The following is a 16690-nucleotide window of genomic DNA, read 5'->3' on the forward strand; positions in this document are numbered from 1 at the left end:
CAGAGAAGCTTGCAATCTAACATTCAACAAAGGGGAAACTTAATCGGAACAGGAGGGGCATAAGGAGAGCCGAGAAGAGGAAGAGGTCCATCCTTTCACTCGGAGATCAGAATGACAATATGTGCCAAGTTCAGTTTCAGGCAAGTGCTCACCTGCATAGAGGCAGCTAAGAGCCAGAACAGTGACGTCCTGCAGCCTTGTGGGAGTAAGAGGCTCCAGAACAGGGAGGGAGAGAGTATCCAAGGCCATGGTCACGTCAATCACCAGCGAATGGAACCTGCAGAAAGAAGGTTGACAGCATTGGAAGGGGAGCTTGGGATTCACCAAGGCAGGGAAATCAGTGGCCCCCTGGTGCTGAAACCCAGCACTGAACAGATGTAAGCCAGGGCCATCTGGCAATGTCCAAGCCAAACTGGGTGTTAGATTGGAAGGTGGGGGGGGGGGGGAGAGAAGAGAACATAAATAAGGGAGCTCTCTTTACCCATTACGGACTGCAGTGGCATCAGCTACAGTGGCTGGCATGATGAAAAAGGAATTAGCGGACACAGCGTCCTGGAAGCGGTTTATGTAGCGCAGGAAGTAAGGGAGGTTCAGGCAGACCCGCAGCAGCTTCTCAGAGCCACCTGTTAAGAAGAAAGGCAAGTAGTGTGACAAAAAAAGAGAGAGCCCTGCTGGATCAGACCAATTCCTTTTCATAGAAATGTAGAGTTGGAAGGGACCACGAGGCTCATTTAGTTCCACCTCCTACAATACAGGAATCTTATACCCAAAGTGGATCTCAAACCCAGGACCCTGTGATTAAGAGTCTCATGCTCTATCAACTGAGCCATCCCGCCATCCATCTCGTCCTGCCTCCTGTTTCTTCCCACAGTGGCCAATCAGATGGCTCCAGGAGGAATACTAGTAGGGTGTGAAGGCAATAACCCTTTCCCTGCCCACCCTCCAGCAACTGGTGTTCAACAATAGTCAGCCTCAGCCGATGGAAATGTTATACAGCTAGGGAAACCCAACTTCCTGCTTTCCCCCCCTCTTTCTTTCTTTTAAGATTGCTCGCTTGAAAACAAGTGATAGTAGTCATAAGCATTAAATCCTCTCCCTACCAAGTTCTTGCAAGCTGGCCACGTTCTGAGCAATGAATATGCTCTTCGTCTTGGCTGCAGAGGCTTGGTCCGTGGACGCCTGGTCGTCACTTTCACCTTCCCCCTGGGGAGAAAAAGGGGAAATGGGCACCAGCCATGGTGCCGCTCCACATTTACATAGTGCTTTTGTATTTTACTGTATTACAATTTAAATTCTATGCAATGAAGAGTAATACAGGAAATAAAAGAAGCAATGAAAACACAATAAAAAATCAGACAAAACCTAGCACAGCACATTGCAGTTGGCAGAACGGTCTGCCAAGAACCTTCGGCAATTTTCAAGTGGCTTGCAAGGAGGAAAGTTTGAGAACCACTGCCTTAAGACATAAGAAGTTATCTTGTACTGAATCAGACCAGTGGCTCAGTCCTGTCTCCAATGACTGGCAGCGGCCCTCCAGCGGTCTTTTCCAGCCCTACCAAGGGATGCTACCAGGGAGTGAACTGAGCACTTTCTGCAAGCAAAGCAGGGCCCTATCACTAAGCTGCAGCCCTTCCCCAGCTCCTTTCACTTGAACTGTTGTTACTGGACAGAGGGAGTCTCCAGGCTTCCATACACACCTGAGTCTGTGGCAGGATTGGGGAGGTTGCCACTCTGGGATTAAAGACAGACGTCAGCTGGTTGAGGAAGTTCATTTGCACTTCCTTCTGTCGCAGTTCGGGGCTGACTGGAGATGCCAGCTCTTTCTGATCCTCCACTGCAGAAGGGAGAGAGGAAAACACATTAATTCAGAAAGGCTGAATGTGATCATCTGGTCACATTCAGCATAAGAGAGCTCACAACAAAGTTTGCCTATTTATTTCATTTAATATCCCACCTGTCCTCCAAGGAGCTCAAGACAGCATTCAGGCTTCTCCCTGCCCCTAACTGATTCATCTCACAACAACCTTGCAAGGTAGGAAAGGATGAGAAATGGCCAAGTGAGCTTAATGCAGCGTAACGTGACTGAGTGGGGATTTGAACCCTAGCCTCACAGGTAACAGTCCAACACTCTAACCTGCGACATCATACCACAGTTCTCACCATCAGAGAGGGTCTTCACTGTCTGGGGTAGTTTGGCTGACTTCATCATCGCTGTGAATGTGATGATTTCGGTTCTGTCAAGGCGGCTGCAGCCAGTACACAGGCCCTTGATCAGCAGGATCAGGTGTTTCTAAAGACAAAGAGACAACTTCAAAGGTCAAGGCAGATGTGAGGACATGCTTTGGTGGTATTTCAGTAAACACTGGCAGCAGAATTTTTATGGTACCCTGGTTATTACTATTATTTATTAATTATCTCCCACATATAGCTCAAGGTGACGTACACAATATAATAAAAACATCACAGAAAACAGCAGCAAATGCATTTTAAAAGCAATACAAAGTAGGCAACCATGACAGACACATTCATCTGACGTAACACAAGTTTAACTTAACAGGTAAGTGGAGATGGGCCTAGTGGTACCACGTCATCAAGGCTATCTTTCTGTATGACAAAAATGTAAGACTGTCATCATGCTGCAGTTTGAAAGGCTTTTGAAGCTTTCTGTTGAATATCTTGTTTAAATATTAGGGTCCATTATTGTTCCACAAGATGTGTACTACTTTAAAAGCCAGGGTGCATATCCTGACCTAATTTTTGCAGCTGTGTAGCAGGTGCTGATAAGTCATTATAATTTGCCGAATAAGGTGATTACAGTGTTTCTTTTTCTTTAACATATTGCATGTGTCAGCAATTGTGAACGGTATATAATGTGCTGTATGTACCATACTCTGCCCCCTGTGGGTGGATAAGTGATGGTTACAGACACTATGTAGAAGGGATGACTGTAAGATGTATATTTGGGCAGTTGTTATTAAACCTTACAAAGCTCACTTTGCGTCTTTTCAGTGATTCCATCTGTGTGGTCTAATCTGCACCCACTCTGCGGCATGCTGCAATATGCAATGCTTTCTACCCAGTAAGGAAACAGGACCATCTAATCCCATATATTCTCTACCCCAGCCTTCCCCAACTGTTCAATGTCTGGCAACTCCAGTTAAATAAAATCCCAGTTCACGTCTTGGTGAGCCTTCCTTCTGGGTTGCTGAGATGCAGCATGCAAAGGGGTAGGTGGACAAGGTATTAATCTAGACCAGCCTTTGCCAACTTGATGCCCTCCAGGTGCTTTGGACTGCAACTCTCACCATCCCTGACTATTTACCAGTTGAGGATGATGGGAGCTGGGAGTCCAGCAACATTCATGGCAGGCAAGGGAGCACAGAAGCTCTGCATCCCTGGTTTAAGTCAAGCCTTGGAAACTTCTGGATGCATAGCATAGGCTCTACTATTAAACTATACCCACACATACACACATTCTCATACACTATGAAAAAGGCTTCTCCTCTCACCTGTGAAACGGCACAAGCCTCATCTGGGTTTTCAAGTCGCAGCAGGGAAAATTCAATCAGGACTTTGCAGGCAGCTGCCACAGATTGCAGCTGATTTCTAGGTACTAAAAAGCCAAAGGTGTCAGATCATTCAAAGAGGTATTAGTTCCCTACAAAGAAACCTCAGAAACCGATTTACCATTTGCTGATCTGTCTCCCCACCTTGGAAGTACATTTCTGGTTTGCAACCCTCCCCTTCCCTGTCTAGCCCTCTGTTTGCCTTATAAATTACAAGCCATCAAGGGAAAGAGACATCTGTTGGTAAGAAAAAGGAGAGAAGGCATGATGGCTCAAGCAGAACGTCAAAACTCACACTCTGGACACTCACCCAGTCCACACACTGTGGTGATGTAGTGCGTCGCAAGGGCGACAAAGGACGAGTAGAAAGGTTCATACTGTTTGTCATGGTGCAAGATTTCAGACTCACTGCAGAGAGAGAAAGAAGACAGAGAGCAGATTATGAAGCAGTTATTTCTATGCTCTCGGGGACTGCCCTGCACTTTGACCATATGCACACAGTATGTTAAAGATTACAGGTTGTATCCATAAGGACGTATGAAGAGCCTGCTGGGTCAGGCCAGTGGTCCATCTAGTCGAGCAGCCTGTTCTCACTATGGCCAAACAGATGCCCCAAAGGGAAACTTGAAACAGGATCCGAGCACAAGAGCACTGTCTCCCCTCCTGTGGTTTCCAGCAACTGGTATTCAGAAACCAGCTCGGTGTCTGGTATTCAGAAATTTCCCGGTGTCTCCCAAAAATGTTACACATCACTTGGGAAGACAGGTCAACTAATGCCAGTGTACTGGAAGAAGCAATGATCACCAGTGTCGAAGCAATTATTTTTCAACATCAACTTCGTTGGACTGGTCATGTTGTTTGGATGCCTGTCTTCCAAAGGAACTGCTCTATCCCAAACTTAAAAATGGAGAGCGTAATGCTGGTGGTCACCAAGAGAGTTTAAAGACTCTCTCAAGGCAAATCTTTAAAAATGTAGGATAAACACTGACAACTGGGAAACACTGGCCTGCAAGCACTCCAACCGGAGGACAGCCTTTACCCGAAGTGTCATGGACTACGAAGACGCTCGAACTCAGGACGAAAAGGAGAAGTGTGCTAAGAGGAAGGCACGCTTAGCAAACCCCCACCATCATCAACTCCCGCCTGGAAACCTATGTCCCCACTGTGGAAAGACGTGTGGATCCAGAATTGGTCTCCACAGTCACTTACAGACTCACTGTTAAGACCGTGTTCATGGAAGACAATCTTACTCTGCTACGAGGGATCGCCAAAGAAGAAGATTCAGAAACATTACTGCCCTCAACAGTGGAACTACTAGCAAATCTACTTATCCTGAATCCAACCCAATATTCTTTAAAATATCAGCAAGAATGTGCTTTCCGAAAAAATTGAGGGTTTGGGGGTTTTTTTGGTAATATAATTGTTGCAACAAGAGTAATGACTGGATCGATTCACACATAAAAAACCTAACACTGTAAATACAACGGAGCATTCTGAAAAGTATAAATATCACATCAACATAAAAACAAAAACTAGCAGTTCCTCTAACGTTCATCAAAATGTTAACCCAGCGGGGGAATCCCACCAGCATGTCAAGTAAAAATATCCAGAGAATTTCACATTCAAAAGTAGCACCAAAGTTGATGACGCAGCAGCAGCAGCACAACTAACCACCCCAATCTTTTAGGACTTAACCTTTTGAGAGCTGGAGGGGACTTAGGTGAGCATCTAACTCAGTGCTCCCAGCTCTGGCTGGCATCAGCTCTCCAGTCTCAGGGAGAGAAGAGTTTCCCCGCCACACACACCCCAGCCCTGCTAGCCTTGATCCTTTTTTGGAACTATTTATTACATTTCTATCCCACTCTTCCCTGCAAAAGAGCCCATCGAAAGGTTAAAACAGCTTTCCAAACTTTTCATGTTGGTGAAGCACAAATTTAGACATGCATCATTTTTGCGACACAGTAATTCAGTTTTGGTGGCGCTATGGGTTAAACCACAGAGCCTAAGATTTGCCATCAGAAGGTCGGCGGTTCAAATCCCCTCGACGGGGTGAGCTCCCGTTGCTCGGTCCCTGCTCCTGCCAACCTAGCAGTTCGAAAGCACATCAAAGTGCAAGTAGATAAATAGGTACCGCTCTGGCGGGAAGGTAAACAGCGTTTCCATGTGCTGCTCTGGTTCGCCAGAAGCAGCTTAGTCATGCTGGCCACATGACCCGGAAGCTGTACGCCGGCTTCCTCGGCCAATAAAGTGAAATGAGCGCCGCAACCCCAGTCGGCCACAACTGGACCTAATGGTCAGGGGTCCCTTTACCTTTAATTCAGTTTTACTAGTGAACTGGAGATTAAACTACTGTAATCCCTTTCCGGCCCAGGGAGGGGCGTGGCGAGCGTTCACACGACACACCTACACCTGTCACGACACACAGTTTGGAAAGCTCTGGGTTAAAACAATGAAATTAAAATAATTTTAAAGCTGAAGATTGAACACCGGACTTCCTGCAGATATTGTAAAGCTTTCAATTTACCACCAAGCTATTACCTCTCCCCACAGAAAGCTGCCTCTGGGGCAGGACTGTAGGTACTCCAGGCAAGGCTGGGAGAGACTTCCATCTGAAACCCAGGAGTCACTTGTAGTCAGCGTAGAGAATACTGAGCTAGGCCTGTCTCTGTATAAGGCATCTTTCTATGTCCGTGGACTCACCCTATGAGGGCTTAAACCTTGGAAACAAAACATTTTATGGGAAGAGATCACAGCTCAGTATTGGAGCACCTGCCTTGCCTGCATAAAGTCCCAGGTTTAATCCCTGGTGTCTTCAGGCAGGGCTGGGAAAAGACCCTTGGCCTGAAACCCTGGAGATCCACTGCTACTCTTCATAGACAATACTGAGTTCAAGGGACCAATGGTCTGACTTGGTAGAAGAGGAAGCTGCTTAGACTGAGCTAGACTCACTGATCCATCTAGCCAGGCGAGCCTCCCTGGGGAGAGCATCCCACAAACAGGGAGCCACTACAGGGTGTGTGGCCACCCTCCAGACATGTATTCCCTAAGCTTGGATTGGATTGGATTGATCTTTATTACGGCCATGGGCCCGTTACACGACAGTTTCCCATACCAACATGTTATACTTAGACCTCCAGATTTAAAATCGCCTAAACTTACAAAAGACAAACAGGAACCGAAGCAAAACAAAAACAAGGACGACCATCATACATTACAATAAATTTGTAACCTATACATCGCCCTCTGCTCATAAATTCATCACGGATATCAATGGTGATATCGCTTAAAACATAGATCATGGTTTAAAACAATCGTGATATCACCTAAAACATAGATCATGGTTTGAAAGGGTTATCCGAGCCACACAGGAGACCGTTTCTCTTCTTTAGGGATAGGATGCTGATCAAGAATCTGGCAACCATGAGTGATCTTAGGGGGTCATCGTCAATTAGTAGATATCTCAGTTTGGCTTCAATCGTATCATCGGCAATTCCCTTAAGATATTGAGCAAGAAACTTGCTCCTAGCCGGTAAGTGAAGAGCACAGTCAAAAATTATGTGATGTAACGATTCCGGTGCCCCACAATTACAATCACATAAGAGCGATATCTGTCCATTGGAGAATCTATTTCTCAGCACGTTCGATGGGAAGGTGTTGAATCTTGCCTTTACAAAGGCATATCTATGAGCTGAGGAAGTTAAGGAATTCAAATAGTTTGGGAGCCTTAAGAGGGGTAATAAACCAAGATTTAGAGGTGAGCAGGTACCATTGCCCAAGATCATTTTCTGCTGTAAGTCCATCTCCTCTAGCTTACAGGTTACTGATCTTTTAGCTGGGACTACCTAAGCTTGGATCTCCAGCTGTTTTTGGACGACAATTCCCATCATCCCTGACCACTCATCTTGCTAGCTAGGGATGATGCGAATTGTCGTCCAAAAACAGCTGGAGACCCAAGTTTGGGAAACACTGCTCACTTTTCCAGGAGGAGGCACATGAAGAAGGGCCTCAGAAGATGATGATGATGATAATAATAATAATAATAATAATAATAATAATAATAATAATAATAATAATAATTTATTATTTATACCCCACCCATCTGGCTGGCTTTCCCCAGCCACTCTGGACGGCTTCCAACAAAGATTAAAAATACATTAAAACATCAGTCATTAGAAATTTCCCTAAATAACAGCTGCCTTCAGATGTCTTCTAAACGTCAGGTAGTTGTTTATCTCTTTGACATCTGGTGGGAGGGCGTTCCACAGGGCGGGTGTCACTACCGAGAAGGCCCTCTGCCTGGTTCCCTGTAACTTGGCTTCTCACAGTGAGGGAACTGCCAGAAGGCCGTCGGAGCTGGATCTCAGTGTCCAGGCTGAACGATGGGGGTGGAGACACTCTTTCAAGTATACTGGGCCGAGGCCATTTAGGGCTTTAAAGGTCAACACCAACACTTTGAATTGTGCTCAGAGATCCAGGTAGGTTCATATGGAGAGAGGCGGTCCTTGAGATACTGAGGTCCTGAGCTATTTAAGGCACCATAGGTCAAAACCAACACTTTGAATTGGGCTTGGAACTAACTGGTAGCCTGTGCAACTGGGCTAGGATCGGTGTAATATGTGCAAACCATCTTGTCCCGGTGAGCAGTTCTGCACTAGCTGGAGTTTCTGAACCATCTTCAGAGGCAGCTCTATGTATAAAGCTCCCAACAGCTTCATGTATATGTTAAACAGCTTTGGCAATAGATTACTACTTCCCACAAAATAACTGCAAGGGGGCCAAAGAGAACTTTTCCAATGTCAGTGTGATATAGTGGTTAGATTGTTGGTCTAGGTCATGGGAGACCCCAGTTTGAATTATTATTAATATTATTGCTACTTTCTACACACAGTCCCATACGCAGGGCCTGGACCACTGTAACACAGTGCCCCCAATACCAATCTCACAGAGCAAGTTCAGGAACATACCATGGCCAATGGTAACAAAAACCACAGAGTGACTGAGAAGAATGGATGGAGTTCACCCATCAGGCCAACCAAAGCAGATACCCATTACTGAGTAGAAGGGTCCCAACTTATAATATGGACCTGACACACACTTACAAAAACTGGCCAACAAAGCTCTTACAACTGTAACAGGAAGTTTCTGAATGTTCCATCAGACTGACTCCATCGCTTTTCAAATCGTTTTGGGAAGTTCTGAAGAATCCAGGCGATGGGACAACAAAACAACTCAGGAGTTGAGCGTCAAAGAGAAACAGCCAAAAGAGTCAAAGCACCCTTTTGCACTTACATGTTTTTCCCCTCTCTGCTGCTTCGATGAGCTTCACGCTGTTTGCTTTGTTAATGCCCCACAGCAGTTCCCCAGAACTTTGAAAGCATGAACACACACTAATGCACACACAGAGCTGGATGAAGTTTGTGCAATTCTGCAAAACAGAGGGTTCAAAGCAGACAGTTGCACAACAGAGGCACGAAAATAACCTGATGCAAGGGAAGATGAAGGGCATTTCAGAATAGTTTGTTTTCTGCCGGGGTGGGGGGGGGTGCTCAGCTTGTTCCTGCTACTGTTCTAATGTGGTTTATGCTACATGCATTGTATTGAAGCACCTCTGTTTTTATCATTGTTAGCTGATCTAGAAAATCCTTTACTTAAGCAGTGGTAGAAGTTCATTTTCAGGAACCTCCTAGGGACTACATGCCAGTGGTGGGCAGGACCAAAGCTCAATGTATGCAAAGCAATGGATGCAACTCTTAAATTTTGTGCAGTATACTGTACTGCATTCCAGCCATGCAAATACCAGAGGTTTCTACACCAAGAGAGAAGACACTTCTCTCCAGCCAGGCAAAGACAAAGCGTTATTATCACAATTCAAGGACACATTCCAACCAGGCAAAATAATCAGAAAAGGAGAGAGGCCTGGGGGAGTCCTGAAGACCAAAGAGAGGACTTGTGGGTTGCTGCTGCATTTGGTCTTAAGAATCCAAGGTTTCCCACTCTGACTTAAAGAGAAGGCTATTAATGCAGTCACGAGCAATTGTGGAAGAAACCAGTTTAAGTGGCAAAACAGAACCACCACAAAATGACACCCATACAGCAGACACAAAAGCAGCGCAACTTAAAGCTGCTTTGTAAGAACAGACATGGTAGGAAATACATAAAAGGGAACGACTGTGGTCAGTGATAGTTTTACAGGGCTTTGTAGCACTCACATAAATGCAATATTATTTCAGAACTATTGTGTGAATCAGAACAGAGGTGACACCTTTATTCTGATGAAGCAGGGATGCTTCTCACAGTTGCACAAGACAGAACATCAACACCTGTGACATTTTAAAACCTCCCTAAACCTCCCAGCTGGAGGGAAGGGTGTATCGGTTGAATTTCTGCATGGCAGCTCTACCAGAAAAAGACAGTGACAGCTACCCTAAATCTCACTAGATCCCAGGAAGGATCAGTATTATCACTGAATTGAAGAATCGGAAGGAACCACGAGGACATTCTAGTCCAATCCCCTGCAGTGCAGGAATCTTTCACCCAATATGGGGCTAGAACCCATAACCTTGATCTCATGCTCTACCAACTGAGCTACGATATAAAGGTAAAGGTAAAGGTACCCCTGCCCGTACGGGCCAGTCTTGACAGACTCTGGGGTTGTGCGCCCATCTCACTCAAGAGGCCAGGGGCCAGCGCTGTCCGGAGACACTTCCGGGTCACGTGGCCAGCGTGACATCGCTGCGCTGGCGAGCCAGAGCCGCACACAGAAACGCCGTTTACCTTCCCGCTGGTAAGCGGTCCCTATTTATCTACTTGCACCCGGAGGTGCTTTCGAACTGCTAGGTTGGCAGGCGCTGGGACCGAGCAGCGGGAGCGCACCCCGCCGCAGGGATTCGAACCACCGACCTTTCGATCGGCAAGTCCTAGGCGCTGAGGCTTTAACCCACAGCACCACCTGCGTCCCTCCTGAGCTACGATATACTGCTCATTAAAAGTAAAATAACTTCCTATTAAGATTATTATTGTCCCCATCTGTTCTGCAGTTGTTGATTAACTGTTCATGAATGGAAAGCACCCTTTCAATAACAGCAAGGCTCCTGCAGCTAAGCTAGTGCCAAATGTACTTCTGTGTTTTCCTTTGGACCACATCAGTGAAGCCGAGAGGGGGGATTTTGTCATCTGGGCAGCCCTGGACCTCCATACATTGCCCAGGTTTGTGCCCTGGAGAGGTCATTTCAGTGCTGCAGACAGAGCAGAAATAACGATGGGAGGCAGCAGTTATGAGTAGGCTGTATGAATTGTGTATTGCTTTGTAATGATTTGTTGGGTCTCTGGACCGTGATAAAGATTGATGATGATGAGTTATCGGTCTCTGCAGCCACAGTGGGTGCTGTGATTCTCTAGTGGCTTGACTTCACCCCCAAAGGCACACTCCATTCTCTCTCAAAACAGACAGATGCCAACATGTCTAGGGTGTGACCCTCTGGACGTGGCTCCTTACACTTCTTTGACCAACTGATATGCACTGTTGTGTTATGGTCCTGCTGTTTTTGTTAGCATATCCTATTTTATGTAACATGCAACAAAATTAAAAACATACAGTAAATTTATCTACAACAAGGCTAATCCAACAGCAGCACCCACATTATTGAATTCCCCCCACCCCACCCCCTGGGCAGAGGTTCAAGTGGTCCCCATTCTCTCTCGTATTTTAGGAAAGCAACCAAGACTTAAACAAAAACCCAAAAAACCCAAAAGCATTGAATTTTAAAATTTTAACGTTTTGCTGTTCTTCTGAAATTGACCAAGCAGTTTCATGTTCCTCTCTTGAAGCTGCTTTAATAACGTAAATTGTAGTCTAACAGGAATAAAACTGAGTTGGAAGCAATCATAAGTAACAACAAAAATACCCCTTAGGCACTTTAAGGTTGATCATTATAGCGTAAAAACTTCAGGTACCACAACCCCTCTGAGCATGGGCGTAGCCAAGATTTTGGTTGGGGGGGGCAGGCCCTTTGTTGGGGGATGGGCTGAACCTCAGTTAGGTATGTTTTTGTATTGATTTTTATTGATTTAGGGGGGGCAACAGCCCCTCTCTGCCCCCCCCACCTACGCCCATGCCTATGAGGCACGAAGGGCAATCCTGAATTGGTGCTACAAAACACAAACACAGCTACCTTTCTGATAACAAGCTTTCTTGTAAAACCACCATGGGAATTACGGAACTAAAGGCCTCCATTAAAATACCTACAATAAAGCAAAGTATTAAAACAATTATTTACTAGAGAGGTAGCCATCAAAGCTGCTGTTGGACTACAACTCACACATTCTTTGACCACCACTGCTGGGGCTGATGGGAATCGGCTTCCCATAATTTAATTAGCCCCCAAGCACCACAAAATAATAGATTATAAATGTACTTATATCTTATAATTACCGTATTTTTTGCTCTATAAGACACACCTGACCATAAGACACACCTAGTTTTTGGAGGAGGAAAACAAGAAAAAAAATATTCTGAATCTCAGAAGCCAGAACAACAAGAGGGATCGCTGCGCAGCCTGCATCCACTCCATAAGATGCACACACATTTCCCCTTACTTTTTAGGAGGGAAAAAGTGAGTCTTATAAAGCAAAAAATACGGTATATGCCAACTGTCCTGTGAGGAACTCAGTTGTGAATCCTATGTTTCTTTCTTCAGTCTCCCATCTCCATTTCAGCCACACAACAATCCTGTGAGGTAGTGAAAACAGGTGCTGGCCGAAGCTAACCACTGAAAGCTTCATGCGTATAAGTGGGGGAATTAAATACATTTTAATATTAAATTGTTTTAACCCCCCATGGGACCTTAGAGTGAAGAGCAGGTAATGAGCTATAATAATAATAATCTGAATTTGCCTCTCCCAGCTCCCCAGTCAGATACTTACTAACAACTACACCCTACTGACTCTCCCCTCACCCAATAATGAAAAATGCAGGTATAATATATGCTAGTAAATCAGCATTTATTCTATGCTAGCATGTGCCTTTTTTCTTTCCCCCCTATTTTATTATTATTACTTCATGCATTTTGGGTATTATGTGGTAAGCTATCCTGTTGTCTCTTGAAGGACAGTATATAAAAAGTAAAGGTAAAGGGACCGCTGACCATTAGGTCCACTCGTGGCCAACTCTGGGGTTGTGGCGCTCATCTCGCTTTATTGGCCGAGGGAGCCGGCGTACATGTCATGTGGCCAGCATGACTAAACCGCTTCTGGCGAACCAGAGCAGCGCGCAGAAACGCCATTTACCTTCCTGCCGGAGCGGTACCTATTTATCTACTTGCACTTTGATGTGCTTTCGAACTGCTAGGCTGGCAGGAGCAGGGACCTAGCAACGGGAGCTCACCCCGTCGCGGGGATTCGAACCGCCGACCTTCTGATCGGCAAGCCCTAGGCTCTGTGGTTTAACCCACAGCGCCACCCGTGTCCCTCATAAAAAAATAATAATATAATAAATCCTTTGGGGGGGGGGAGATATTTATAAAAAAAATAATAGAATATCTCCTCCCCCCCAAAAAAGGATCAAATCGTAGAGTGTCAGGCTGCTTAGAATTGATCCACTGAGCTCAATGCACGTGACCAACCAACCTGGGTCCATCAATATCAATGGGTGGGAGACATAACTCGAAATGGAAATGTCAGTTGCCAGACCTGTAAATTTCAACCCCATTTTACAGCAGCAACAACTGCAAGTCACTCTCCACGTGCCATGACTCCCGTTCAGCGCCAAAGGGGCAGGAACAGGTGTTGGCCAGACCACGCCCACCACCGGCCGAAGCCCCGCCCACGCCCCACGCCCCACGCCCCGCCCACGCCCCACGCCCCGCCTACCTCTCAATGACGGAGGCCAACAGCTGCGGCAACTCCCGCATCTCGAAGGCCGAGTAGGAGGCGGAGAGGAGCGGCCGCACCGCCACCTCCCAGCCGGGCTCCCGCTCCGCCGTTGCCGTCGGGGAAGAACCGGCGCTACCGCCTCCCCCCGACGCCGCCATCTTGACGACGACTCTCCTCAGCTCAGGTTCCAGAAGCGTTTGAGTTGCTGAGGCGAGGAAAGAAGAGGCCAGGAGACCGCTTCCGGGCCAGGACGGAAGTGACGACGGGGCGGTGGCGGCGACGACCAATCCCCGCTTAGAGACGCAGCTTCGCCTTAGAGATAGGCGTTGCGGAGTGTTTCGAATAAACTTCCGTTCTTTTCGAAGCTGAGTGGCTAGAAGGTCCCACTCGCATTACAAAGCGGAAGTTCTTTGCTTTCTGACAGGCGAGGCAAAGTATGTGGCGGTTGTTTATAGAGCTGCTTCAAATCCCTCCTCCTATTTCTGAGGAGCAAATCTAACACAGCATGGTTTCCAAGTTGACCGAACGAATACCAGTAGTGACTGGAGGCGCGGTCATTCACATGCTTTCTCTTAGCTCTTTGCTTTCCTGGCGCCTGGGAAGGACGCATGCGCAGAAACGTGAGTCAGCGAGTTTCGCTCTCGATGGCGTTGTGCGCATGCGCTAAGTACAAGACCGCTTTACCTACGGACTAGTGACTTGACAGCACGTTCCTATTTTTGTCCCCCAAGTGAAACCCCGCTGAGTGCAGTGCAGCTTATTCCTGGCCGATTATGCATAGGTTTTCAGCCTTTAAAGCCTAAGATGGGACTCTGAAAAGGCTCTCGACAAAGGCTCCAATGCTTACCAATTGAACTTAATGGAAATGATTTTTGAGGAGACATGGATAGCATTACACTATAAAGTAACTAGAATCATGGGGTAAGGATCATTATCTGGCAGAACTGCATTGCTTACTTGCAAATATGTTTGTGCTTATTACATATTAATGTTAATAATTATTGAATACATAAAGGACCCCTGACCATTAGGTCCAGTCGTGACCGACTGGGGTTGCGGCGCTCATCTCGCTTTACTGGCCGAGGGAGCCGGCGTACAGCTTCTGGGTCATGTGGCCAGCAGGATTAAGCCACTTCTGGCAAACCAGAGCAGTGCACGGAAACGCCGTTTACCTTCCCGCCGGAGCGGTACCTATTTATCTACTTGCACTTCGACATGCTTTCGAACTGCTAGGTTGGCAGGAGTGCTGAATCAAGCTGTGGTTCTATAAGCCAGAATTTTGGTCCATCTCATTCAGTACTGTCTACGCTAACTGGCTGGGCAGGATATTGGGCAGGGATCTTGCCCAACCCTCGGCCAAGGATTGAACCTGGGATTGAGCAGCCAAGGATTGAAGCTGGGACCTTCTGCAGGCACGACAACATTGTGATATACTGATATATCACACCTGAAATAAGGATGGAGCTGTGTAGAGGAATTGGCTGGCTTCATGTTTTTTTCCACATTGTGATTTTTGCATAGTACACACACACACACACACACACACACACACACACAAACACAATTAATGCTATAATGCCAGGTCAGAAATTAAGAGACCGGTATCACAAAATGGACTTAGGACTTAGGTTTTGGACGATATATAGATATATCACCCATCCCTAGAGGTAACCCAGGAATTACACAGCAGAAGTTTCATCTGCACTATACGGTGGTACCTCTGGTTACGTACTTAATTCAATCCGGAGGTCCGTTCTTAACCTGAAACTGTTCTTAACCTGAAGCACCACTTTAGCTAATGGGGCCTCCCGCTGCTACCGTGCCGCTGCTGCGCGATTTCTGTTCTCATCCTGAAGCAAAGTTCTTAACCCAAGGTCCTATTTCTGGGTTAGCGGAGTCTGTAACCTGAAGCGAATGTAACCTGAAGCGTATGTAACCCGAGGTACGACTGTACATTGAATACCTCATTGTTATGGAGTTCCCTCAAATAATCCTGTGTACAGGCCTTTGTTAAGGGTGCTGAAAGTTATTGGCAGACCCTTTTCCCTCAGCTCCTCTTCCTGAGCGTTGTCCTTACAAACCTCAGGATATGTCAGGAAGTAGCCTTTGGCCTACAGAAGCTTCCACCCTAATAAAAACAGTCATTTAAAGTCCCACAGACTCCTGGTTGTTGTTTTTCATGGTGACGCTGCCCCCCGCAACTATGACAAGATGATTATTGTCCCTGTAAAATATGTTCAAGATGGTATTTATATTAGTGTCAGACACCCTCACAGCTTTACAGTCTGTCACTCCAAAAAAGTGGGTGGTATTTCAGAATCAAGGCACTTTGTGGGGGCAATAGTCCCTTTGAGGTAGGCTATAAATTTTCAAAACGCTCTCACACAAACAAATTGGAACCCTTACTAAAACGCTGTTGCAACCAAGCCCATCAGGTGAGCCTGTCCATTTGCCTGGCAGTGTCTGCAGCCCGTGGAGCCCAGATAAGTCCCCACCCCACCCCAGGAAATTGGAGCCCCACAGATCCTCAAAAACTGACCTGTATTTCAGAACGTTCTTTTTATTGTACTAGGTAATGCTATAATAAAAAATTAAGGTCTTATATATATATAATAAATGTTCATAAATGTACCAATGTCTGGAGCAGCACAGGAAGACCTTCCTGAAACCATTTTGACTCCCATACTGACCAATGCTTTCTCTGCAAGGAGGGAGGGGGTGAGGGAACCTTCCCATTGTCTCAGGGAGTGGGTAATCGTAATCACCATTTCAAAGGAATGGGCAGACTACCGAAAAGGCATTATCAGAAAACCTGCCAGACAGGAAAAACAACAACACTCAAATTTCTGTTGTAGACCACCTTTTCTGTGATGTAGGTAGGATGTTTGTGGGGGGTGGTCTTGGGTTACACCCCTTCTGTGATGTATGTATAATGTATGGAGGGGTGGTCTTGAGCTCCAGGGCAGGGAATTTAAAATGTCTATATAAGGCCTTGCATGCCATTTTTCTGGGTCCTCCTCCTTTGCTGCGTGTGAGGGGAGCATCCTGTTGCAACAGATCAATAAAGATCAGGCTTACTAGCTGCTTTGCTTCTCAATATTCTCTGGTAGGCCTCTGTTATTTTCTCCTACCAATAGGGAACCTACATAAGGACTCTATATGTGTTCTTGGATACCCCATAAGGGAAAAAGGACAGATTTTGTTTACAACAAAAGCATGGCGCCTGAAGAGCTTCAAAACCAGGAACTCCTTAC

The 16690-nt window shown here is 46.2% G+C and overlaps 1 protein-coding gene across 1 annotated transcript in view; it reads right to left on the minus strand.

Moving 5' to 3' along the window:
• UBR4 (ubiquitin protein ligase E3 component n-recognin 4) overlaps nt 1-13684 on the minus strand; it is a 145752-nt gene extending 132068 nt beyond the window's left edge. Inside the window, exons 1-8 of the mRNA XM_079987392.1 lie at nt 13434-13684; nt 3877-3974; nt 3510-3613; nt 2161-2290; nt 1698-1834; nt 1101-1203; nt 482-623; nt 153-277 (exon numbers count right to left, since the gene is read on the minus strand). Of these exons, the coding sequence (XP_079843518.1) occupies nt 153-277; nt 482-623; nt 1101-1203; nt 1698-1834; nt 2161-2290; nt 3510-3613; nt 3877-3974; nt 13434-13594 (1000 nt within the window). The 5' untranslated portion in view covers nt 13595-13684. The remainder of the gene's footprint in view (nt 1-152; nt 278-481; nt 624-1100; nt 1204-1697; nt 1835-2160; nt 2291-3509; nt 3614-3876; nt 3975-13433) is intronic.
• Between the last annotated feature and the right edge of the window lie 3006 nt (nt 13685-16690).

This window comes from Podarcis cretensis (genome assembly GCF_951804945.1).
Source record: "Podarcis cretensis genome assembly, chromosome: 8".
Lineage (NCBI taxonomy): Eukaryota > Metazoa > Chordata > Lepidosauria > Squamata > Lacertidae > Podarcis > Podarcis cretensis.